Source organism: Malaclemys terrapin, chromosome 6, assembly GCF_027887155.1.
Source record: "Malaclemys terrapin pileata isolate rMalTer1 chromosome 6, rMalTer1.hap1, whole genome shotgun sequence".
NCBI classification, from domain to species: Eukaryota; Metazoa; Chordata; order Testudines; family Emydidae; genus Malaclemys; species Malaclemys terrapin.
The window spans coordinates 83,575,287-83,601,973 of record NC_071510.1 but is presented as its reverse complement, the minus strand read 5'-3'; the positions used below and the strand labels follow the sequence as shown (position 1 = coordinate 83,601,973).

The 26,687-nt window shown below is 41.6% G+C and overlaps 1 protein-coding gene and 1 long non-coding RNA gene across 5 annotated transcripts in view; one reads left to right on the top strand and one right to left on the bottom strand.

The window, feature by feature from the left end:
- RASGRF2 (Ras protein specific guanine nucleotide releasing factor 2) overlaps positions 1–26,687 on the top strand; it is a 203,488-nt gene that overhangs the window by 166,503 nt on the left and 10,298 nt on the right. For all 3 annotated transcript variants that reach the window (XM_054032561.1, XM_054032560.1, XM_054032559.1), the window contains 5 exons: positions 12,116–12,228; positions 21,339–21,399; positions 22,145–22,248; positions 23,040–23,124; positions 23,765–23,962. In XM_054032561.1, the coding sequence (XP_053888536.1) occupies positions 12,116–12,228; positions 21,339–21,399; positions 22,145–22,248; positions 23,040–23,124; positions 23,765–23,962 (561 nt within the window). The remainder of the gene's footprint in view (positions 1–12,115; positions 12,229–21,338; positions 21,400–22,144; positions 22,249–23,039; positions 23,125–23,764; positions 23,963–26,687) is intronic.
- LOC128839508 (uncharacterized) overlaps positions 1–26,687 on the bottom strand; it is a 42,233-nt gene that overhangs the window by 12,926 nt on the left and 2,620 nt on the right. The window contains exons 2-4 of one of the 2 annotated variants that reach the window (XR_008445462.1): positions 12,689–12,792; positions 6,103–6,161; positions 4,047–5,741 (exon numbers count right to left, since the gene is read on the bottom strand). This is a non-coding gene — a long non-coding RNA (uncharacterized LOC128839508). Of the gene's footprint in view, positions 1–4,046; positions 5,742–6,102; positions 6,162–12,688; positions 12,793–26,687 lie in introns of those variants that run through there. The other variant, XR_008445461.1, reaches the window with a different exon arrangement.

Below are 26,687 nucleotides of genomic sequence, written 5' to 3'. Positions count from 1 at the left end.
CCGAGAACATCACGGTGGCAATGGGTCATGTTGATGCCGTCGAAAGGAGATTCTGGGCACGGGAAACAAGCACTGAGTGGTGGGACCGCATAGTGCTGCAGGTCTGGGATGAATCCCAGTGGCTGCGAAACTTTCGCATGCGGAAGGGAACTTTCCTGGAACTTTGTGAGTTGCTGTCCCCTGCCCTGAAGCGCAATGACACCCGGATGCGAGCAGCCCTGACTGTCCAGAAGCGAGTGGCCATAGCCCTGTGGAAGCTTGCAACGCCAGACAGCTACCGGTCAGTCGCGAACCAGTTTGGGGTGGGCAAATCTACCGTGGGGGTTGTTGTGATGCAAGTAGCCAAGGCAATCGTTGATGTACTGCTGCCAAAGGTAGTCACCCTGGGAAACGTGGAGGCGATCATAGATGGCTTCGCAGCGATGGGATTCCCAAACTGCGGTGGGGCCATAGATGGAACTCACATCCCTATCCTGGCACCGGAACACCAGGCCAGCCAGTACATTAACAGAAAGGGCTACTTTTCCATGGTGCTGCAAGCACTGGTGGACCACAGGGGACGTTTTACCAACATCTACGTGGGATGGCCGGGCAAGGTTCATGACGCTCGTGTTTTCAGGAACTCTGGTCTGTTTAGACGGCTGCAGCAAGGTATTTACTTCCCGGACCACAAAATAACTCTTGGGGATGTGGAGATGCCTATAGTCATCCTCGGGGACCCAGCCTACCCGCTAATGCCCTGGCTCATGAAGCCCTATACTGGCGCCCTGGACACTGAAAAAGAACTCTTCAACTACCGGCTGAGCAAGTGCAGAATGGTGGTGGAGTGTGCTTTTGGCCGTCTCAAGGGGAGATGGAGAAGCTTACTGACTCGCTGTGATCTCAGCGAAACCAATATCCCCATTGTTATTGCAGCTTGCTGTGTGCTCCACAATCTCTGTGAGAGCAAGGGGGAGACCTTTATGGCGGGGTGGGAGGTAGAGGAAAATAGCCTGGCTGCTGATTACTCACAGCCAGACAGCCGGACGATTAGAAGAGACCAGCGGGAAGCGCTGTGCATCCGGAAGGCTTTGAAAGCAAAGTTCCTGAGTGAGCAGGGTAACCTGTGACTTTAAAGTTTGTGTATTGAGAAGCTAAACCTGCCCCCGTTTCTTTGCCCAGTTAATGTTGACTATCCTATCCAGTTACATACCCCCTTCACCCCACTTCCAACACACGTTTCAAAATAAAAATAGTTCTACTTTGTTAAAGCACACCGTTTTCTTTAATACTGTATTCGCGGGAATTTTTTAAAACTGGGACGCAGACTGTGGTGCGGAGCGGGTGTACTGTAGTGGCGCGAATGCAGCTTCTAAACTCAAGGATTGACAGGCTCCGCTGCGGTGGGATGGTTGTTTCAACGGAGCCTGTCACCCCTCCTGATAGGGACTGTGTGTATGGGGGGGTCTATGTGACTTTGTGGCAGGGGGAGGACGGTTACAGATCCCCTGCTGTGTGGCTCTGTGATCCTGCCTAAGGACCGCCGCTTAAGATCTGTAACTGCCCTCCCCTGCCACAAAGTCACAGAGCAACCCACCCCCCACCACATAACATGAAAACAACCTCCCAGACTAACCAGGGTAACTAGTCACTGCATCACTGCACTATGTATGTGCCCTGCTGCTGTGCCTGCTCCCGACTATATACCCTGCCAAAGGTGACTGTCCTGTCGAATTACCAACCCCCTATCCCCCCCTCCTCCAAAAGAACATGATGGAAACAGTAGTTAACAGAAACGTATTTTTTATTATCAACCAAACATGGAACTGGGAAAGTGAAACTTGGACGGGGGCTTGTGTCAGGCGGGAAGGAAAGAACTTGTCAAATTTTGGGGAATGAGAGCCTTCTGCTGCTCGAGCTCTCTGCAGGGGTGGAGTGAGAGTTAGCAGGGACTCTGCCGCCTCTCCTTCTGTGCACTTTGGGTGAGGGGAGTATGGGACTTGGTGGCGGGGGAGGGCGGTTAGAGATGGACTGCAGCGGGGCTCTGTCCTCCTGCCTCCGTTCCTGCAGAACATCCACAAGGCGCCGGAGCGTGTCCGTTTGCTCCCTCATTAGTCCAAGCAGGGTTTGAGTCGCCTGCTGGTCTTCCTGACGCCACCTCTCCTCCCGATCCATGTTGGCTTGGTGCATTCGGGTCAAGTTCTCCCGCCACTGGGTCTGCTGTGCTGCCTGGGCTCTGGAGCAGGCTATAAGCTCCGAGAACATGTCCTCCCGTGTCCTCTTCTTCTTATGCCTAATCCGCGCTAGCCTCTGGGAGTGTGATGACAGGCTAGGTTGTGAGACAGTCGCAGATGGGGCTGTGGGAATGGGAAAAAGGGAGTGAATTCCTCAGAAAGATAAATGTAGTTGTGAACAAAGAACATAGTCTTTCTCTGTTAACAAGACCATGCACAGCACCTATCACATGCGCACTCAGCACAAGGTCGAATTCTCGGCCTTCGCATTCAGTGCCTGGGGTCTTCTACAGCACATTTGAGAAGCCTCTCAGGAGAACGGAATTTCTGTTGCAGGCAGACATGGTAAGCCGTAGACTTGTGGCAGCTTAAAACTTTAATATTAGCAATGGCCTCATTTCACATTGAAATCAATGTCGGTCCCTGCTGCCAGCAATTCGGCAAGCAGGAAGTCTGCTCCTGTCCCACACCCTCGCGGCTGTCCCCGGGAACGATCCCTTTCGGCTGCCCCTCTCCCGCCTCCACCGCGTGGCTGCAAACCAGCGGTTACAGTTCTGTAAAGGAACGGCAAAGCAGTCCCAACACTAACATTCCCCTACCTCATTCAAAGCAGGTCATCATGAGCGACATCACCCTCATGAGGATCTCTGACAGCGAGAAAGAGAGAATGCTCCGGGAAAGCCTGCAAAGACCAGGGCCGTATGCCGCCATGCTGTGCAGAGCAATGATTCCAGAGTACTTGATAGTCTCGTGGCGTGGCAACGTGTCCTACTACGGAGGACCCAATAAGGCCGCTCTCCCCAAGAACCTAATGCAGCGGATTTCCAATTACCTCCAGGAGAGCTTCCTCGAGATGTCACAGGAGGATTTCTGCTCCATCCCCGGACATATAGACCGCATTTTACTGTAGCTGCTGTAGCAGTGACTAACCAGTAGAGCGGCTTGGGCAGGACAATCATGCAAAACCGGACATTGCTAGATTTTTTTTCAATAGTTGCACTGCCCATGACTGAACCGTTAAGCTAATCAAACTAATCATGAGAAACCCATTTTTTAAATTGTTAATATTCCTGTTCTGTTACAAATAAATGTTTAGATTTTTACAACACTTACTGGCTGATCCTTCCCCAGATTCTGTGTCCGGGGTAACGGCTGGGGAGGGTTGGTAGGGGATCTCTGTAAGGGTGATGAAGAGATCCTGGCTGTCGGGGAAATCAGCGTTGTGAGCGCTGTCGACTGCCTCGTCCTCCTCATCTCCTTCCTCATCTTCCCCGTCCGCTAACATGTCCGAGGATCCAGCCGTGGACACTATCCCATCCTCAGAGTCCACGGTCACTGGTGGGGTAGTGGTGGCGGCCGCACCGAGGATGGAATGCAGTGCCTCGTAGAAACGGGATGTCTGGGGATGGGATCCGGAGCGTCCGTTTGCCTCTTTGGTCTTCTGGTAGCCTTGTCTCAGCTCCTTGATTTTCACGCGGCACTGCGTTACATCCCGGCTGTATCCTCTCTCTGCCATGTCTTTAGAGATCTTCTCGTAGATCTTTGCATTCCGTCTTTTGGATCGCAGCTCGGAAAGCACGGACTCATCGCCCCACACAGCGATGAGATCCAAGACTTCCCGATCAGTCCATGCTGGGGCCCTCTTTCTATTCTGAGATTGCACGGCCATCACTGCTGGAGAGCTCTGCATCGTTGCCAGTGCTGCTGAGCTCGCCACGATGTCCAGACAGGAAATGAGATTCAAACTGGCCAGACAGGAAAAGGAATTCAAATTCAAATTTTCCCGGGGCTTTTCCTGTGTGGCAGTTCAGAGCATCCGAGCTCGTACTGCTGTCCAGAGCGTCAACAGAGTGGTGCACTGTGGGATAGCTCCCGGAGCTATTAGCGTCGATTTCCATCCACACCTAGCCTAATTCGACATGGCCATGTCGAATTTAGCGCTACTCCCCTCGTCGGGGAGGAGTACAGAAGTCGAATTAAAGAGACCTCTATGTCGAACTAAATACCTTCGCGGTGTGGACGGGTGCAGGGTTAATTCGATGTAACGGCGCTAACTTCGACATAAACGCCTAGTGTAGACCAGGCCTAAGTAATTTTTGACTTATTTCCCTATTTTGGACTCTGATCCTACCTCATTTTCACTGGCATTCACTATGTTAGGCTACATCTACACTACAGGGGGGAGTTGATTTAAGATACGCAAATTCAGCTACGTGAATAGCGTAGCTGAATTCGACGTATCGCAGCCGACTTACCCCGCTGTGAGGACCGCGGCAAAATTGACCTCCATGGCTTCCTGTCGACGGCGCTTACTCCCACCTCCGCTGGTGGAGTAAGAGCGTCGATTAAGGGATCGATTGTCGCGTCCCAACGGGACGCGATAAATCGATCCCCGAGAGGTCGATTTCTACCCGCCGATTCAGGCGGTAGTGTAGACCTAGCCTTAGACTTCCAATCGCCACCAACCTTCTTGGTGAAAACCAAAACAAAGAAGTCATTAAGCACCTCTGCCATTTCCACATTTTCTGTTATTGTCTTTCCCCCCTCATTGAGTAACAGGCTTGGTCTTCCTCTTGCTTCTAATGTATTTGTAGAATGTTTTCTTGTTACTCTTTATGTCCCTAGCTAGTTTGATCTTGTTTTGTGCCTTTCTAATTTTGTCCCTACATACTTGTGTAGGGACAAAATTAGAGTTGAACTTTGAACTCTGATTCCATATATGACAAAGCACCACTAATAGGCTGTCTCTGCCTCTGTTTTTTTTAAAAAATCATACTTGTTTTGTTGCTGTGCTCGTTCCAGTAAGCATTTTACCAGTGCAACCTGTGCACGTAACGTGACAGCAAAATGGGTATGCTCCTCACTGCACTCTGAAAATACCTAGTCTGTCTCTAGTACATTTGGAAATATTGGTGATCTGTGAACACTGCTCATGATGGGCTAAGAATTGCACACATCCTGTTATTTGTTATCCACATCTCTCCCATTTGATTGTCTCATCCAGGTGCATATCTTTTAGATTGTCAGGACAGGAACTCACATTCTTTGTATGTCTGTAAAGTGTCCAAGAAAATGAGGCCCCGACTTTCCTGGTACTACTACAATATAAATAAATAAATAAATAAGGAGATTTTTTTTTCTATAACAACTCTCAAATTTGGATCACAAGAAATTTTTTTTAAAATTTTTATAGTGACTTTAATTTCAGTGCTTTCACTACATGAAAATTTGTATTAAAAGCACAAAGATAGATACCTTGGAAAGGTTTGAGTTTCAGAATATACTAGAGCTATGTGCCCTGTCATGAAAGATTAAATCGCTGTAAAATTTTAAATTTTCCTTTGGAAAATTCAGAACTTCAATGAGCAAGTAAGTTTTAATTAAACAAATTCCTTTTGGGATAATAAAGTAAGTGGCAGTGAAAAGCTTGATTTGGTCTTGTATGACAATATATTCTGATTTCTGACATGTGCAGCCATTTAAGTGAAATCCATATATCAGCAAATCATCCAAATGCAAATGAATCTCCTATCAACAGAAAATAGAAAATACTAGATAAAATCCATGTTGTGATATACCACATGTACATTCATTCTGTTAAAAGGTAATACAGCAAGTAAAAATTGAGAGGATTTGTTGGGAAAAACCTTCTAAAATTGTAAAGTTAGCAGTTAGTGATTAATGTCTTCACATTGAATATTATTGGCACTTTTACTATTCATCTCTTCTCAATACATTTTAAATGTATCAAATTATCTATCTAGACCTTATAGTGTGCTCATCACCATGGCACCTGAGTACCTAAATTAGATCTTTTTGTTGTTGTTGTTAACACAAAACTAGCAAAATAGAAATAGACAAACCCTCTGTTTTTGTTTTTGAATTTTACCTTTGTTTTACTGCTTCCAAATTATGAAGTGTGATCAGTGTGCAGTCACAGGACAAATACTGAAAAACAGAAACATGGGGAAATATAAGGAGGAGGAAGAGGAAAGGTAAACACTCATGAAATCAATATATATGGAAAAGAAGACTACTGAACATAAATTATATCAAATATCTGTAGTACAAAAAATGCTTCTTTTCTGAATGACAACAATCTTCCTGCTTCTTAGATTTAAACAATTTCCTTAATTAGACACTAGATAGCTGCATGTGAGACACCTACATAAATGGCTTGATTCAGCTTGGTTGGTGCAGGCAGAGGCAAATAAAATCCTTGAGCCAGAGAGGGGGAAGGTGGGAGCCAGCACATCACAGAGCAGGTATATAATTGTTTTTATTTAGTATTTTAGGACAGAGCATGAGTCCAGAGCTATAACAGTTATACAGCTGCAGACCTGATCCAGAGACCATGGAACTCAATGAAACTCTTTCCATTGATTACAATGGGTCTTATAAAGAGTGTTCAGGCCCCAAAGAGTTTACAGTTTAAAAGATAGGCTTAGACAATTATCTCTGGTAAGGCAAGCAGTATTTGCACTGCCACTTTCCTTTAGGCATTATGCTGGGGATGGCAACTTTAAATTGTGACACAGGAGTTCTGCCAGCAGTTTCTGCTCCAAGGATGACAATGTCATCTCCTGGCCACCCTGGTTTCTCCCCAGTCAGTATCACCCACTTTAGAGGCTGTGCTGGCTGGCTGCAGGCCACCCTAATGAAGGGGCGTGGATTTGTAGTTGCTTTGCAAAGCCAGAAAACCCTTTCAGGTGAACTTGCCGCTGCTGAGGTCCCTGCAGAAGCCAGCAGAATCCAGGGTTAAAGCTAGTCCTGAGAGCATGTACATTCATTCTGTACTTCACCATAAATAGATTTTTCCAGCTATCTGAGGAGTGCCATCTTGTGGAAATTTCTATTGATCCATATAAGAGTAGTTTGTTTTTAGCCTATACTGTAATTGGGTATTTAAACAATAGTTAAACCAGTAATGCCTATTCCATACTGCACCTGACATACACACACAATGATTTTCCATCCTGATTAACAAATTAAAATAAAATACTAAATCTGTATTTTTTTTTAAAAAAAGATAATGCTTCTAGATGTAATAAAACAAATTTCATGACAGTGGGAATAATTATTTTATAATGAAGCTAATTGATTCATTGTGATTTTAAAAATATATATTTTGGACAGAAAATATTTGACCAACTCTGTCTAGTTGATATTACATAGCAGGTGAAAATCCTGTCCTTATTAAAGTAAATGGAAAAACTCCCCCATTGATTTCCATAGGTCAGAATTTCACCCAGCATGTTAAAGGAAGGTTGTCAGATCTTGGTCATCCTTTCTGTGTAATGCTGATTCCTTAGGTGGATGACTACCAAAAGTGCTTCGCATTCCCAGCTTCTGTCATAGAATAGCCATGATCAGATACAGAACAGACAGAACAAACTTGATATGTTGTTAATAATAATTATTACTGGAAGTTTAAATCTTGGCAAAACCTTTAAGGCCCTTCCTTTGATTAATCTTCCATAGTCTTAAAATAATGTAAATCCCACAAGGTTGTTCTTTAGAGCAGTGGTCTCCAAACTTTTTTGATTGTGCACTCCTATCAGTAAAAAAAAATTTGAGCACGCACCCCCTGCTGCACCGGCTCTACCATTTTTGCCAAAGCAAAAAAGCATTTAACTTATTGTGGGGAGTTCTCTGCTTGGACGAAGAGAGAAAAAAAACACTCCACCTGCCGCACACCCCAAAAGATCCTCTTGCGCACCTCCTGCGGAGCACACACCCCACTTTGGAGACCAGAGGCCTTTAGAACAAAAATATCAACATTTAATAGCTATATACCACATACTTTCATCTTAGCACCTTGTTCCATGCCACTCCTTGCGCATGAAATTCTCTCCATTTGCCTCTGTCTCGCTACTCAAAACATTCTTAAAAGACATTTCTGAAGACCAAGCCACCAAGAATAGAAAATGTACTTTAAAAAACAAACAAAATGCACCACCTGGAGTTTGTGGTCCTTCCACTGTGTATCATCTGTGTTTTGACTATATGCTCTTTTAGGGCCCAATCCTGCATCCCTCATTCATTCTAGTAATCCGTACTATCTGGGCAAATACTGCAGAAAAAGCACTTGGAAACATTAGTTGGTATAAACATTACAAATTAGCGCTGACTATGGGCAAAATAAAAATATGAGACAACTGTCATAGAAGGGAGATACCTGATGTGGTGCAGGTGGGTGACAGGAAGGTGAACATAAGAGCAAAAGGGCTCTCTGAAAAAATGCCATCTATGCCTCTTAACTAGCAGCATCAAATTAAATGTACAAGAGTTTCAGTAACTTTGCTGCTGTTGGCTGTGCTTCTATTTCTGTTCCCATGGAAACAGGTGGTGAATTGCCACAAACATGATAAGAGGATTGCGAGTAATACTGTATAATAAATATACAGTATTTTTATATTACATTTATTTTTATATATATATAAATGAAGCTTTGGGGTTTAGTTCCCACTTCCAAATGTTTGTATTTAGCTCAAATGCAAATGCCTGGAAAAGTTCCTTTCCTCCTATGGGCCAAATCCCCTTTTAAAATTCATTTATTTCATGAATCTTTCCAATACTAAATATCCACCGAGAGTGTTTCTACTTATTCTTGTGCTTAAATTGTAAAATGCCTGCCCGAGTTAGACTGTAAGCAATCCAGGCAGGGATCCAGTCCTTTCTATTATTTATTATTTGTATTACTATTGCACCTAGTAGCTCTAATCAGGGACCAGGACCCCTTGTGCTAGGGGTTGTAGAAACAGAACAAAAAGATAGTCCCTGCCCCCAAAGAGCTTGCAATTTAAATATAATACTTGAGACAACAAATGGACACAGACAGACAGACAGGGTACAAGAAAACAATCGTGATCAGCATAATATGCTGTGATCTCAGCTCACCAGCAGCCTAACCATTGTCAAGTTTTTTGTAGGTATCGCAGTAAAGGAGAGTTTTAAGGAGAGGTGTGAAGGAAGATAAAGAGGTAGCTTTGTGGATGTTAATGGGGAACTCCTCCCAAGTGTGAGGGGGACAGCATGGGAGAAAGCATGAAGGTGCCTGTTTGAAAAGATACCAGCAGGACAATGGACACTGACATGGGTTGATCAGAGGTGGGAGCTGACCTTTTAATAGTGAATGAGAGATGATTTTTTCAAACCCTAGTACTTTTATTGACTTTTAGACAAAGGGGAAAAAAGGAAGAATAACATGCCAGTGTGGGACAGAGGCAACACATGCAGAAATTGAGTATAAATCACACATGCCACAAACACGAGTGATTAACTGGTTTAACAAAGAAACTTGTCTCCAGTATAATGTCAGATCCATATGAAATGTTATTCTACAATGACCCACTAGTGATCTTCTAAAGACTTTTAGGGTGTACTACAATCTTACAGTAATTTTATTTAAATGGGGGAGGGAAAGACATTCCATTGCAGAATAGGCCACAGTCTCTCCACAGATTAGTTGGAGGCAGGGGTGGGAGGGATCGGAAGCCCAGCAAGTAGAGTGGTACTGAGATGTAATACAGTTCCTGAATGAGGTATATATTAAAATATGAGGATTTTGGTTCTCCTCTCCAGAGGTTTCAGGGGAACAGAAATGGCTGGCTTTAAGGATCTTAATGTTAATTTTCAATAAGCCTTGAAGCACCGGGAAAGATCCAGAAGACTGGAAGAAAACCAATAGTGTGCCAATTTTTAAAAAAAGGGTACATGAGATGACCCAGGTGATTATAGTTCTGTCAGACTGACAATGATCCTGGGCAAGATAATGGAGTGGCTGTTACAGGTCTTGATTAATAACAAATTAAAGGAGGTAATGCAAATCAACATGAGTTTATGGAAAATAGATCTTGTCTGAATAGATATCTTTTTTGATGAGATTACAAATTTGGTTGTAAAGGTAATAGGGCTGATGTAATAGACTTCTGTAAGACATTTGAAATGGTACAACACGACATTTTGATTAAAAAACTAGAATAATATAAAATTGACATGGCAAACATTAAATGGATTAAAAACTGAGTAAGTGATTGGTCTCAAAATGTAATTGTAAGCAGGGAATCATCCACTAGTGGGTATGTTTCTAGTGGGGTTCCACAGGGACTGGTTTTTGGCTCTACGCTAGTAAACATTTTTATTAATGAGCTGGAAGAAAATATAAAATTGTCACGGATAAGGTTTGCAGAAGCCACAAAAATTGGAGGAGTGGTAAATAATGAAGAGGACAGGTCACTGATCTGGATTACTTGGTAAACTGGGCCCAAGCAAACAATATGTGTTTTAATATGGCTAAATGTAAATGTATACACCTAGGAACGAAGAATGTAGGCCATAGTTACAAGATGGGGGATTCTATCCTGGGAAGCAGTTACTCTGAAAAAAATTTGAGGGTCGTGGTGGATAATCAGCTGAACACGAGGTCCCAATGTGATGCTGTGGCCAGAAGAGCTTATGCAATCTTTGGGTGCATAAACAGGGGAATCTTGAGTAGAAGCAGAGAGGTTATTTTGCCTCTGTATTTGGCACTTGTGCTACTGCTGCTGCAATACTTGCCCAGTTCTGGTGCCCACAATTCAAGAAGGATGTTGATAAACTGGAGAGGATTCAGGGAAAAGCCACAAGAATGATTAAAGAATTAGAAAACATGTTTTATAGTGATGGACTCAAAGAGCTCAATCTATTTAGCTTAACAAAGAGAAGGTTAAGGGGTGACTTTATTAGAGTCTATCAGTATCTACATGGGGAACAAATATTTAAGAATGGGTTTTTCAGTCTAGTAGAAACAGGGACGGCTCCAGGTATTCTGCCGCCCCAAGCGGCAAAAAAAAAAAAAAAAGCCGTGGCAGCGCAATCGCACCACTCCACTCTTTGGCGGCAATTCGGTGGCAGGTCCTTTGCTCCAAGAGGGTCTGAGGGACCCGCTGCAGAATTGCCACTGAAGGCCCAGATGTGCTGCCCTAATAGCAGCCGAAGGGCCGCCCCTTGGTATTGGCCGCCCAAAGCACCTGCTTCTTTAGCTGGTGCCTGGAGTAGAAAAAGGTATATATTCATAGAATATCTGGGTTGGAAGGGACCTCAGGAGTTCATTCCAACCCCCTGCTCAAAGCAGGGCCAATCCCCAGACAGATTTTTGCTCTAGATCCCTAAGTGGTCTCCTGAAGGATTGAACTCACAACCCTGTGTTTAACAAGCCAATGTTCAAACCACTGAGCTATCTCCCCTGATTAAATAACTGCAAGCTGAAGGTAGGCAAATGTGGACTGGAAACAAGGCATACATTTTTGACGGTGAGGGTAATTAATCATTGGAACATTTTACCAAAGGTCCTGGTGGATTCTCCATCACTGACAACTGTTAAATCAAGATTGGATTTTTGACTAAAAGATATCGTCTAGGAATTATTTTGGGGAAGGTCTATGGCCTGTGTTATATAGGAGGTCAGACAAGATTATCACCGTGGTCCCTTCTGGTCTTGGAATCTATGACTCTGTGAATCTTGTCTCGCAGAGCTTTCACAGAATTATGCCCCAGAAGATAAAGGGGCAGTTCCTAGGCTGATGTAAATAGTACAATAGTAATACCAAGCATTTACCATTAAAGATCTCAAAGCACTTCACAAAGGTAAATGTTCTTATTCACATTTTACAGATGGGGAAACTATGGAATAGAAATGTTAAGTGATTTGCCCAGTGTCACACAGCAAATAAATGGCAGGGGATAGATGATAGATATTCAGTCCCCCAGTCCTGTGCCCTATCCACTACAATAACTCTGTTCTGTAAACTTTCTTAAATGTAAGCAAAAAGCAAAACAACGCAAAAATAACAGATACTATATTTTGAGTTATTCATTCTAAATCTTTAAAACAAAGAGAATATAATCATTTTATTTCATAGGATTTTGAACTAAACAATGAGATGAAAATGAATGTTCTAAATTTGCTGGAAGAAGTTTTGAGAGATCCAGACCTTCTACCACAAGAAAGAAAAGCCACAGCAAACATACTGAGGTAAAGATGTTCAAATTAATTTAATGTAATTGTAAACCATATTATGAAAAACAAAGAAATCAGTAGCTTGCTATAACACAGTGTCTTTATTTTTGAAAGATCACAAAGTGCTTAACAATTGAAATACAAACCATATACAGGGATAACTTTACATCTACCAATGAAATGCAGCCACCTCTGGGATAAAATGTGGCAATTGTTTAGCAGCGTATAGCAACGTTGCACAGGAATCAAAGAATATTTTAACAAATAGAAACTGCAAGGAGATTGAGGAGAATTTAGGTGTGCATAACGTAATTATCCAATTTGGTGAAAACTATTGTGTGATTTTTGTTAATGACAAGAAGCAATCCGGACATGATATTTACAATTCATCCAGAAACACACCTTCAGCAGCACATAACAAACACCATGCAGGGCGTCAGTTCTGTATTCATTTAGAGAGGAAGGTGCTACTTACTGTAAATAATCAACACCATTTCTTAAAGTGTCTAGATGTTCCTTGGAGGTCTTCCATCCAAATGATGAGCAGCTCAACCTGCTTAGCTTGTGAGAACTGGCAGCCTAATGTGATATGAAAGATTAAATAAAAGAGATATTACTTATACTTTATGGTATGCTGATAGCCATGACTAAAGTTACTTGGGTGGATTATAGGAGTAAATGCCTGGTTAACTAATTGCCATAAAATAAAAGGCATAAGAGTTTCTGCAGAGCTAGAGCTATTTAGGGATAAAATTGAGAGAAAGCTAGAATGTATTGTAATGTCAAAGGAAAGACAACTGGCTTTGCATATATATTAATGTGTGTAATTTCAATCAATCAGTGTGGAGGGAATGATATACATTTTATAAGAAAGTAGCTTATATCTATGTACATTTTGTTAAATCAGTAAGGAAGAATTAAGAGTAGAAAATCAGAGAAAGAAGATATGAAAAACAGAACAATCAAGGACATGCCTCAACAGCTTCTTAGAGTTCTTGAAAATATACTGCCAGAAAGTCAATCGATGTACAATAAATATGTGCCTGAATTCTCTGCAAACACAGGACACATTTCCACATCAGATATTTATGTGAAAAAGGAACAAGTCAGAAAATGAGTGGGAAGTTGACTTGGTGGATAAAAACTGATTGAAGGGCAAAAATAGTATCTTAAGAAATAGGCCTTTTAAGATGAGAATTTGTTACTGCATGTTAGTAAGGCCTCATTTCATTTTTTCACATAAATAAAAAAACATAAACCCTAGTATAATTTATTGTATAAGTAACATGTAGTATTACTGAAAATAAGAATTGCACAGGTGTTAATTATTCTTGCTTAGATGAAGCTTAAGCAAGAAGGATGTAACCGATTGTGGTACAATAGGTTTTAATAATGCATCTATGAGCAAAGAATACAAAGGATACCAAGACGCTGGGAAAGAGATCTGAAGTTACTTTGAAATCCTTAAAGATCTCAGCCAAATATAGGCCTGAGGGAGAATAGAATGAAGTGCTATTGACAGAGAGATGGGATAAACTTGTACATTGAAGACATATACATCTATCAAGTTGACACATAAAACATTGGTTGTTCCTTCCAAAAAATACAATAGCAAAGGCGATGTTGAAACTGTTTGTGAACGAATTCCTCCCTTTCCAACGCTGTTCTATTGCTCCTTTAGATTGCATTTATTTACCTGTCTATATGCCTTTCTATGATGCTTACTGATGCAGTTTCTGTCTGAGCACCTCACATCAATTAATTAATAGAGCTGGTCAAAAAACTTCATTAAACATTTTTTTATGAAAAATGATTTTTTGTCCATAATAAATGTTTATGAAAAGTTTTTTTGTTTTGGTAAACATGTTCCAGTTTTCCAACAACAAAAAACGAAAATCAAAAAATTTAGTTTTCAAAAACTGATATATTTTTGGCATTTTTAAAAGGGAAAAAAGGGGGTCAGGAAAGAGAAAAAAAGGAGAGAAAGGAATAGCAGGACCAACAGCCAAAATATTTTGTGGAATAAACATTTTATTGAAAAATTCCACAAAGAATTTGAACAAAACAAAAATTCTTCATTTTTTTTGTAGAAAATATATAGCATTTATTGAACATCTCTATTAATTAATTTATCCTCACAGCAGCCTCCTGAGCTAGGGGAGTATTATCACCCCCATTTTACAAGTGGGGAACCAAAACATAGATTAAGTAACTTACATAGGGAGCCTGTCACAGAGCCAGGAAGAGATTCAGATTTCCTGAGTCCCAGTCCACTACCATAACTGCAGAGCCAGCATCCTGCTCCTTTCTGTACCTGTAGTCCACCTTTACCTGGTCCTATCAGATCTTTCAAACAATCAGCCTGGGTCACACCTTTGTTGGAAGAGTTTCATGTAGTGTTGATGGTTCAGTATATATCATTATTCCCTCTGGAAGAATAATGTACTAATGACCCAGTGTGGTTTCAAAGGATACTGTGTGCTGTGCATTCTTTCAAATGAGGTGTGAAATCAAGATCCTGAGTAATTGTGGTTATTAAAAATCCTGTGTTACTTTTCACAAGGATAGTAGGGGTACTAACTCTACTTGTCCTGGCCAATTTCTACACTTGGTGTTTACATATGCCTAATTACATTCTTCCAATAGTTTTAATAGAATAAGATGTTCTTAGTTTCCTCTAAAAAACAGTTGTATAGTGTTGCTGTTCTGTGTTGTTGAATAGTCGCTGAACAGTTCATTCTATAGGTGACTTTATTTCATCAGCGGCTGAAATTATTCCTGTCTACAGCCTAAATATATGTTTATTGTATATGCATAGTACTTTAGGAACTTTCAGGATGAAAATTGTTGCATAAATGTAAGATTATCATGTTCATAATTTAAATTGGTGTTCCATTACAATCAGGAGAATGTCAGGATGCAAGTAAAAGGTGCTGGCACCTAAAATGTAGCAGTCCCATAAGATCTTGTATTGCACAAGCAGCTACAAAGGAGATGTGTATTTGCTAGACTTACATGGTGGATTTTAGTAACAATCAACTGGTTAAGAGAAAGTCATTCCTCAAGATTTTATACTTCTGAATAGCCTCAGCAATCCCATGAAACAGAGTATTAGAGCAGTCCTGATTTTGCTCAAAAATCATTCAGCCAGGATAAAACATGTATCATACATCTTAACTCAGACAGATGAAGTCTGACTCCTAATTCACCTGAAGAAAATGGGTTTCTAGCTCTTAGGAGCCATTTCTAAGACTAAAAAAAAAGTACTGCAGTTACATCCAGAGTAGCATTCTCTAAAATGCTATGTGGTAACTGAGAAGAGAAAATAAAAGCTGACTAACTAATCGGAGATGTTTCCTTTTCTGAAGACTTATGTTTGCCTGGCTGTTGTCATCTGCTAATGAAACAAGGATGATCATTCTATCACTTATCTACAAGCCTAGATTTGTAGGTTTCCAGTTTCCAGCCCTAAAGTGTACACGTGCAAAAGTTCAAGTGCTCTGCTCCTGATGGTAAGATTGTGGGCATGCACTTTTTTTTTGACCTACTTCTATTCTGCACTGGCAATAACCCATGAGTTTGAGTACTGTCAGTATAGCACCTGACGCTTGAGAAATAACCTGTGCAATGAACCAAAGCTCAGAACCCTTTGAAAAGCTCTGACCAGGGGGAGTTGCAATGACTTTTCTTTGAGCTAGGTCAAGAGAGTAATGCTACACCAAGGGATGGACTACCAGGTAGCAGCTCTACATATTTCTACAGGCCCTAGCAGCTGTTTTACACTTAGCTGATCATGTTCTGGCACCTTTAGTACTCAGAGTATTTTTCTGTACAAGATTGAATCAATTTCAGAAAATATTGTCTCTCTCCTAATCCTGCCACTTTAAGTTATAAACAGTTCAGGGGACTAAAGGAATAGTTTTGTTTTATGACAGTAGTAGCTAAGTACCCTCTTAAGCATCCAAAACATGTAACCTAACCTCCTCTGGTAGTGAATGGTAGAAAACAGATAAATTAGTAGTCTGATTCAGATGAAAATCAGTGATCACTACAGCAATGAGTTTAGAATAAGGACACAATACCACCTTATCCTGATGCAACTAAGGAGGGTCAGCCATTAAAACCTGTGCTAACAAATTATTGCTTGTGCTGTGAAGGAAGGACTAGTGCTGTGTAAGGGTTTCTCTTCCCTTGAAATCACTGTTCTGCACTGGTGCCATTCCTGATTCTATGCCTCCTTCTGGCAGCAGTTCAAGGAGAAGATTCTTTGCACTCCTCCCCCCACCTGAAGGAGTGTTCTTTCTGTTCTCAGTCTCTGAACACTACAATTCTTGTGGCAATGACAACTGAGGTTAAGGTTCTTGTAACCAAGAAAATTGATGAGTTTCAGGCCTGCAGTCATTGTCCAGTTCATCACCTTCCTATACCCACTTTGAGCCTATGCACAGGCATGTCCCAGAAGTGTGGATCTGTACTGACCATCTACCTGAGGGATGTCAGTTACAGTGAGTGATTTCTTCTGAAAATTGAGCCAGTATTAGTATATGCATCTGTGTGCCAGCTCACCCTTTTGCACAAGTATGTCTCTCTTTGAAATCTGGCCCTAACAGTTCATCTTATTCCTCCAATTTGTAAATGGTTAAGGAGGAATTTGTATTTCATAAGCAAATTTTATTGTTAAACCCAGAAATATTATGATCACTGCCAGGAAAGACAGAATAAAGAAACTAGGTGGTAAAGAAGGTCTTTATGCTCGCTTCTAAACTGCTCCATGCAAACTCAAGTGATCAAGCAAAATGTTTGGTATTTTTTGCATGATGAATTCTTGGTTGAGCAGACTGACAGGATATCTCTGCAGGGCAGAGAAGCTTTTTTAAAAAGCTATTATTCCTGAAAGCCAAACAGGCCCTGCTGAAATATGTTCTGCTGGAATAGGGCTTGAGGTTTGATCTGCCTTAGTTAGTAAACTTGGAATCTGGACAGAACTTCATTGACACTGAGGCATGAACAGATTGCTGATACTGAACCAGGGAGTTGTAAACTATGGGCTGGATCTGTACTGCAGTGAACAGTATTAGCTGATAAACAGCCCCATCTGGAAAAAAAAATCATGGTTTAAAATAACCATTTCCTTCCACTCATAAATAACAAAAATGTATTGAGACCTAGGGATACAGAGAGTTAAAGCCTTGACTGGACAAACAGTGCTCTTTCACCATGTGATCTCAGCAGACAATAACTCTCAAGGCATCTACCTAATCCTACCCTTTTTTAAGTTATGTTTTTTTTATTTTATTTACAGCTAAGAGAATGAAAAATTAGCCAACTTGTGACAACACGTGCTTTAAAAAAAAAGTTACTTCCAGATGGCTATAACCAGTATTTGAAGTGTTGGGGCAAGAAGTTAAGAATTGTTTAAATGTGAGAGACATGTGAGAGCTACTAAACTTACTAGATGAATCTGGGAAGGCGAAAACTCATTCTTTTTCGTCCAACACCTTCCTTTCCTATACAGAAATGCCCCATCTAGGTTTAATTTAGTGCTCAGTGAGAGTTGAGATGTTTGTCAGGCATATCTTGGATGCAGGACCTTTCTCTCTCTGTCTCTCATATCTCTGCTCACCTGAATCTGGGCTTCCTCCTTAGCTGCTAGGAACTATCCAGGGTGCAGAAATGTATTTCATCCAACTAGAGGAAACAGGCCCATCATCATCATTCAGCTTTTTAGGTGGACTCTGGATCTGAGGGCAAAAATTTGTCTTCCATTTAAATATCCCAGGTGGAAGAAGACTTCTGCTGTGACAAGCAAGGCACTGCCCTTTAGCAGTATTCCACCTCGTTATTCAAAGTGCACAGATTTGAGGACTGGTTTGCTGGAAGTGCTGGTGTGAATGTAATGGAAGCTACTGTTGTGCCATCAGGACAAGTTGTCTTAATCAAGCCAATACAGGAAAGGGCACTGTACTGCCTAAGAGCTAGGACTGGAGCACAAATTAATAAAAGATGGAGTCTTTTTTTCCTAAGAACACAAGATTGGAGAAAATGCACCAGAATCTCTTTAAAATGAGGAGTTAGAGGATATTTGTGCAAAATCCTAATTCTGCAATGTGAGAGTACATCAGGAGCAGAAGTGGTGGTGTAAGGTCAAATATTTAGAGCCATTTAACAGCATGATCTCCCCTGAGCATGTTTTGTTGGATCAAACAAATTCTGAGTGGTCTTTTCTGTATCCAAGACCCAAAGTAATCCCCCTTCTAAATCATTAGGCAAACCAATCTTGCTTGGATAATAAATGGTAACAATAAACCATAGACATATAGTGCACATGTGCCTCCAAATAAGAGCCCTCACACAGAAGAGAAAATATTTCAGGCAATGCAGAGCTTTGGAAGTGATCAAATGCAGGTCTTCTGTATCAAAAAGCTGAGTATTTTGTTCAGGTCTGTGCTGCAAATAAAGGCCTGATCCTTCCAAGCTTAGTGAACACCTTCTGAGAAGTGATGGGAGTTAAGGATGGTCAGCACTACTCAGCACCATATAGGATCAAGCACACAAAGTCAGCTGCTTAGCAATTAACAGACCTGTCCATCTACAAGACACTCACACTGGTGTTTTCTGAGGAAGGTATTAGGAATTCTCCTGAATGATAAAATAAGATTTTAAGACTCTGGATGGCATAACCATTAGACATGGGAGTGTTTACTCTTGCTCTGAAGAAGAGGGCATTTTGTGAGGATTTGATGGGCCCAAAGTGCAGGTTATGACTCAGGCAAGGAACATTCTTGAGTAGTATAACATGTTTTATTTTCTTCATGTATCCACATTCAGTTTTAGCCTAGTCCACTTCCAATTTGGCAAGCTAAAAGGAAACAGCCTACCACAGAAGAACCTAGTGTACTTAGCGCTAACACTTCCTCCCCACCCACGTAGAACACATTCCAGCTCTTACAATCCTATCTAAAATCTCCAAACATTATAATTCTTTTCTTTTCTTTTAACCCTTTCCCCATCTGGTAAATGAAAAAGCTGTTATGGCCACATGCTGATACATTTATTACATTAAGTACCAGATAAATTCCAAACTATTTACATTTTAATGGCACATTACATTGGCACTGTAAATTGAGGAGGGGTTATTATTATTAATTATTTGTATTACGGTAACATGTAGAGCCCACAACCAAGATCAAGATCCCATTGACCTAGATGCTGTTCATAGTAAGCGGGAGCTCTGGCTCAAAGAGCCAGCAATCAAAATAGAAATGACAAAGCGTGAGAAGATCGTATATTAAAATTATGAACCCATATACTACTGTGATGGGAGCCTTACTCTCAATAATAGCAGTAATAATAAAAATGGAGAGAAGGTCTGGGGGACTCAGATTATTGGCAGTGGGATGTAGTTTTTCACCTTTGTGCAATTCTAATTCAGTTAATGGAGTTAGAGTGATCAAATGTTTTTACCATAAAATCAGTGGTAGATTAACACACGGGCCCATGCCCAGGGCCCTCAGCCAATTTGGGGCCCCCACCCCGCAGGAGTGCCAGAATCTGGATAGAACTGTGTACGTGAGGGGTCACTAGTGCCAGAACTGTGGCTCCATCTGCTGTTTCTCCTTTTTCCCCCTCTGGCCCTGCCCAGGCCACAAGTCGGAGCTGAGCCGGTAAGAGCTGCTGTGAGAAGCCCCAGACCCCCCCACCTGCCCTGGGCAGATGCCTGGGGGCCCCAAGATCAGCCCCCGGCCCATGTCCCCACCCCCTGGGGCATGCCACTCAGGGCAGCTGGAGGGTCCAGGGCTCCCCACAGCAGCCTGAGCTCCCTGGGTGGCTCCAGGGCTAGCCTTAGGGGTGGGCCACCCAGGCGACCGCCCTGGGGGCCGTGGTCAGGGAAACGCCGTACAGCAGTGCAGAGGTGTGTGCTACCAGCTGGCAGGAGAGCACTGCAAACTCACAGAGGTCATGTGTGTGGGGCACTCAGATTTCTCCTTGCTTCCTCCCAGTGGAGGAACAGGGGATGGGGCAAGTGGTGATGCACAGATAATGCTCGCTCCCCCAAAGTGTTCCTCCTGCGAGTGGGTGAGCGAGGAGCAACACCAAGCACTCTATGCATCCAGGTCACCTTCCCCACCTGGGCTGTGCTGTAAGGCAAGCATCAGGAGCTGCCCCCTTACAGGGGCATTAAGGAACAGCCTTTGCGGGGGGAGCAAGCAGCAGTGCCAGCCACTCTGTGCATACAGGTCAGTTTCCCCATCTGGGTGCAAAAGGTGAGTTAGGGGGCACAGGGGGCACAGTGCAGCATAAAGTAAGGGTGGCAATACACTACATGCCATGCCACCCTTACCTCTCCACTTCTGCTGGTGGAGACACTGCCTTCAGAGTTAAGCACCCAGCCAGCAGCCATCACCCAGCCAGTGCTTAATTTGTGCCAGGGGTTGCTGAAACTCAGCCCTGACGCTTTTTTCAATACAAATTAGGACTATGGGGAGGCAATGGGCCCGGGGGGGGGGGGAGCCCTGGGAGCCCAGAGGTGATGGGGGATGGGGAGCCCATGGCGTCCAGGGGCAATGGTGAGGTGCCCACAGAACTTCTTTGTGCCCAGGGCCCCAATAAATCTTAATCTTCCTCTGCATAAAATGGCATGTCGGTGTTTTGTGAGCCTAGTCCAGTTCCCAGTGAAGAGCTTTTGCAATTGGCCTCCTCTTTGGCATTCCTCAGCACAGAAGTCGGGGACAAAAAGGACGTGGAAACCGCACAACATTATTACTACTGCAGCTGCAGGTGGTCCCTCAAGTAAGAGTTTAGACATATTAGTGGGACAACATGGTGGTGATTGCGTTGCTGCCATCCATGTTGTAACTGGTCTTGGGAGAAAGAGGATAGGATTAAATTCTCCAGGGATAGCAGTTTAGCATTTTCACATGCACTGCTGGCCTGTACATTATTCCACAGCTGTTTTCTGCAACCAAAGATAAAACTGTTAGGTACAGGATTTTTTTTAAATGGGGCTTTCAATTGCAGCTTTTGCATTTATTTTAGATTAATGTAGTCAATGAACTGTGCTAAAATATTCTCATAACCATAGATAATTTTCTTTATATAGGATGTTCTGCCATTTAATTTTTCAGGGCTCTTTCTCAGGATGATCAAGATGATACCCACTTAAAAATAGAGGATATAATTCAAATGGTGAGTTCATCCAAAGATTTATGCATCAGATAATTTAGAGGATTATGAAATCTGTGTAAATCACTAAAATGTACTCAGCTGCAACCTTACTGCCATATTTCTACCAAATTACTGTTTCTTTATATCTGAGATCTGCTACATAAATTTGAATGTTTAAAACTGAAGAGAAAACAAGTGTTTAAAACACATAACCAAGGAGAGCTTGTCAGAGCATCTAGACTTACTTATGAATTGGTGATTGCTAACATTCATGGAGTCAGATGCTGTGCTGGCCCAAAATGGGGGAGACATTAATTGATATGAGGCAATGAAACACCTGAGCAAGAGGCAGCCCTTATGCCTTCTCATCTCCGGCTGTGTCAGATGCGTATCAGTAGGATATCTGCTTCAGGTTTGTATTGTCTCTCCACGATAAAATGGCTGCTCAGAACCCACTTCTAAACTTCACAAAGGAGGCCCATCCTCAACTACAGTCATTATCTGTCCACAGCATGTTTTCATTTACCCTGTATGTGCACTGGTGCAAACCTGAGGCACACAGGAAATGCAGTAGGTGCAGACTCCATAGATTGGACTTCATGTTGTTAGTGTTTTTTCTTCCCTATCCCTTTTCTTTGATAACCTAGAAGTTGTGTAGTAATTTGTGGTTTAAAATGCATATAAAGCTAGTTAATATCTTGTGTTTTGGAAACAAATTGGTTGTAAACAGAAATCATTGACTATTCTTGTACTTTTTATTTTGCAGTCAGAATGTCCAAAACCAGAGTGCTTTGAAACTTTGTCAGCCATGGAGCTTGCAGAGCAAATAACTCTCTTAGATCACATTGTGTTCAGAAGCATACCCTATGAGTAAGTGTTCTCCCATGGATGATCAAAGTGAATATTCTAAGAGTCTTTCTGACTAGTAGTTTTAGGCACTCTACTGATTCATGCTATTGATATCCCTGTAAAAAAGTTTGCATATATAATTGATTAGTATCCTTAGGCTTGTTTGTTGTTGCTTAGGATCTCTGATAGTCCATTTATGTTCTGAAAGACTGAGTTCAAGAACACTAAGAACAGTAACATCTCTGTCGCTGTGATTTGCATGCCGTATGAGAACCATGCACTATATTTCCTATAGAATTACATATTCCTACTCAGTCTTTCTTTGAGCCTTTAATCTTACATTAATATGTCTCTGTTTGCTGCATTTTAGAGCCCCTGGAAAATTAAGAACAAACCTACAATCTCAGGTTTTGGGCTAGTGAAGGCTGAGCATAGTGGGGAAGTGCACAATCTCTGGGGAAGTGAATGTCAACTCAGCCCCCTCCATACATCCATCTCATCTTGTCAGCTCCTGGTGCTGTATTTAAGTAATAGTTTCAAATAGGGTCATGCTGCTGAAAATTGAGACAGGGAACAGAGAAAACTGAAAGCAAACTAAATGTCCTTAACAATGTTTACAGCCATACAGCGTTCTAGTAATGGCACAGTGAAATGCTACAATTACAGTGGAAAATTATATTAAGTGTCCAGTAAAACTAGGTGTAGTTGAAATCCATTTGGGCTAACCAGGGTTTTGTAGTGCATTTATAGATGACTTTTTTCATTTTTGTTCTTCTTCTTTTTTTTTTTTTTTTTTAAACCTTGATTTCCAGAGAATTTCTTGGGCAAGGCTGGATGAAATTGGATAAAAATGAAAGAACTCCGTACATTATGAAAACCAGCCAACATTTTAATGATGTAAGTAACCATAAACATGGAGCATGCCTTTTAGGAACGCTGTTGACATGGTATATGAACTCTGAAATATAAATGTCTGTCTCCACATTGTGATATAATTTCTGATCTAGTAGTGACTAAACGTTACAGCTTCTTTGTGATTAACCTTATAAACCAAGAAAGCGTGTAAAGAATTGCTAGTCAGCAGTTCAATAGAAATTTAATGGATTAGAACCTTTTGAACTATGCTGAAATCTCCTACTGCTTCCAGAAGAAATTAAGTTCTCTCTTTAGAGGATGAAACTATAAAAACACCAGTTAATTATCATCTTCTGGTTTATTGCTTGAGTCTCCACCTATACTCTTACCCTTGACTTTTTTTCTTTACATGTTGCTAAGAGCCATCACCAGTAGCAACATTACTGCTGGCTTTGAGACATTATTCACTGGTTGTTTTGATGCATTTGTTACCTTCCCCTTAGTTTACTGTTCTTCTCCCTGTCCTCTGGCAGTGTTTTCAACATATATTTTTCTCAGCCTTATTATTTACGAGTTACAATCCCTGCCACCTCATTTAATTTCCCCCCATTTGTTAAATAATGTTGTTTGCAAGTGCTTATATTTAAATATTTTCAGATTTTTTGGCTTTTTATTTGGTTAGATGAGTAACCTTGTTGCCTCGCAAATTATGAACTATGCTGATGTCGGTTCCCGTGCTAACTCAATTGAGAAGTGGGTAGCAGTGGCGGACATTTGTCGATGTTTGCACAACTACAATGGTGTGTTAGAAATTACATCAGCCTTCAACAGAAGTGCAATCTACAGACTGAAGAAAACCTGGGCTAAAGTTTCTAAACAGGTGAGCAAGACATTTCTACAAATATGGTTGTAGCATTTCATTTGTTGATGCACTACCTAGATAATAAAGAGGCCCAGATAACTACATTCTAACCAGATTTATTTAACCTTAAAGAATAATCTGATCATTAAGGGTTTCAGCGGATATTATTATTTCATTTCAAACGTTTGTATAGTTCACTTATTTTCAATTTCTGTCTCATTAATTAAATATCTTAAGCACTAATTGACTTCATTGGAAGTTGCATGTGCATATATTTGAAAGCAAAATTTGACCCTAAAATATTGAATTGAAATATTTAACAAAACTAAAAGCTGTATTTATTAGATTGGCTTCATTCAGATATGAACATTTAGCTATACATTAATTTTGAATAAGATTCAATAGCATTGTGGTGGGATAAAAAATGCTGTCCAGTAACATAAAATGATTTTCGTTTTTCTTTTCAGCTTCTCAGATATAGTCCCAATTTCAGGTGCTGTTGTCCTTGGAAAATAGTTTTCTTTGGTTTATTTTTTTTTAATGATTTTAAGGCCCAGACCGTCAGGTATATAGGCGCCTAACTCCAATTGAGAGTTAGACATCTAAATACCTTTTTGAGGATCTAGGCCTAATTAATTTTGAAGATACTTTTAAGAATTAATGAAAGGTGCTCCTGAAGACTGAAATTGAGGGGATAAATCTCTCTGTGGCATGTCTACCGTGTGATGAAAGATCCATGGCACAGCCATAGCAGGTCTGTGTCAGCTGACTCGAGTTTGTGGGGCTCAGGCTGAAGGAATATAAAATTACAGTGTAGATGTATGGGCTTGGGCTGGAGTCCAGGCGCTGGGACACCTCTCCCGCCCCTGCCTCCTGGCGTCTCAGAAAGCCCAGGACCAAATGTCCTCACTACAATTTTATAGCCCCTTAGCTTGAGCCCTTCAAACCTGAGTCAGCTGACCCAGGCCAGCCGCAGGTCTTTTATTGCAGTGTAGACATATCTTCTTTGCACATTCAGCCTTTGGCCTCTTGGCTGAGACTTCCAACAAGGGTATGTCTACACTGCAGTATAATCCCAAGGCTTGAACTCAGGCTCAAGCCTAAACCCCCTTGCATCTACACACAAATTATGCTAACCCAGGGCTCAGACTCAGAGTCCCAGGAGCCATGAGGTGGAGTGTCCAAGTCTCAATCAAGATGAGATCCAGTGTTCAAGTCTTACTACTTTGCCTTGTAGTAGCAGCCCCCTAGACTCATGCTCTGGGACTCTGCCAAAAGTATCTCACAATGCCATGACCGACTTTCTTTGTCCTCTGGACAGTCACGTTTTCCCACAATGCACCATGAACAAAGGGCTACAGCAGCCACATTTTGGGAGAGCGCTAGGAAGTCTGGGATATAGGTGGTTGGACTCGGATCTGCAAAACGCAGTGTAGCTGCTAGGTCCCATGTTTGGCTTCAACAGTTCCTAACCTGTGATTACAAATAAGTGTAGATAGGTTAACAAACCCAGGGTCTGCTACCTGAAGTTCTACTAACCCTGAGCTTACATTGCAGTGTAGACATACCCCAAGAAAACCAATGACATAAGAAAGAAGGACAAACAGAGACAATTTCAGAATAGACCATGTTATATGTTCTATACTGAATGAAGTCTAAAATAGCATTTTATTTTATTTTATTTTATTTTATTACAGCAAAATATTGTTTCTGCATTTTAAAATACTCTGCAAGAAACCAGTTCAACTGTCCTCAATGTGCATAAAACCTTCTAGGGTAGTGGTCTTCTTCTTCTTCTTCTTTTCTTTTTTTAAACTAGTTACAATTTTTGTGCCCAAGAGCAGCTGACCTACTGAAGTCAGAAATATGGAACCTTACAATGTTAAGGCAACACTCTTGGGACAAACTTAACTCCTGGTAACTCAAGAGAGTGCAAAATGTCCCTGCCTGTACCATCTGGTCTGATTCAGCTATGGGAGGGCAGGGATATACAACTGCATGTCCTCTTCTAGGTTTTACCATCAAGGGAAGGCAGCTTTAATCTCTGCAAAGGCCCCTAGAGCAGCCGCACACTGGAGGCTGTTTAGGGAATATGCTTCCACTAGTCGCCCTAATTTCGGCCATTCCCCTGGTGGGACCATCTTCTTTTCTTTAAAAAGCAAACAAAAAACCCACCCAACCCACTACTTTAATAAAAGCTTAACACTAACAAAATGTTTCCATGGTTTTTTTAAACTCTAGTGTTAATTTTTAAAAAATGAATAAACATTCCCTTGTACCTCTGAAGTGCTGTCAACCTGAACATTGTATGAATGTCACGTTCATGCAGGAGAACAACCTTTTTTGGGAAGCATAATTTGGTGATCACTAATCACTTTATAGTCCAGTTCTGCAAAGATTTATGCACATGCTTAACGTTAAGCTTGTGAGTAGTCCCAAACTTAGTTTGCTCCTTTGTTGTGCTTCATTCTTGTTTTTCCTCTTTTCTGACTTCAACTTTCTTATTAACCCACATACTAGCTACTGGCTTGTCCTTCATAGTTCTGAGTGCTTCTTGAGAGGTGCTGAACATCCTCAATTCACACTGAGTTCAATAGAAGTTAAGGACATGCAGCATCTCATAGGGTTGGGCCCCACATATCCTCTTGTGCAGTGCAACTGAGGTTGTATTGCTGAATATTAGTTTCATGGTCCTATTCTTTTTGAACTTACTCAAATGATTTTTGCCCAGCATGTGGTACAT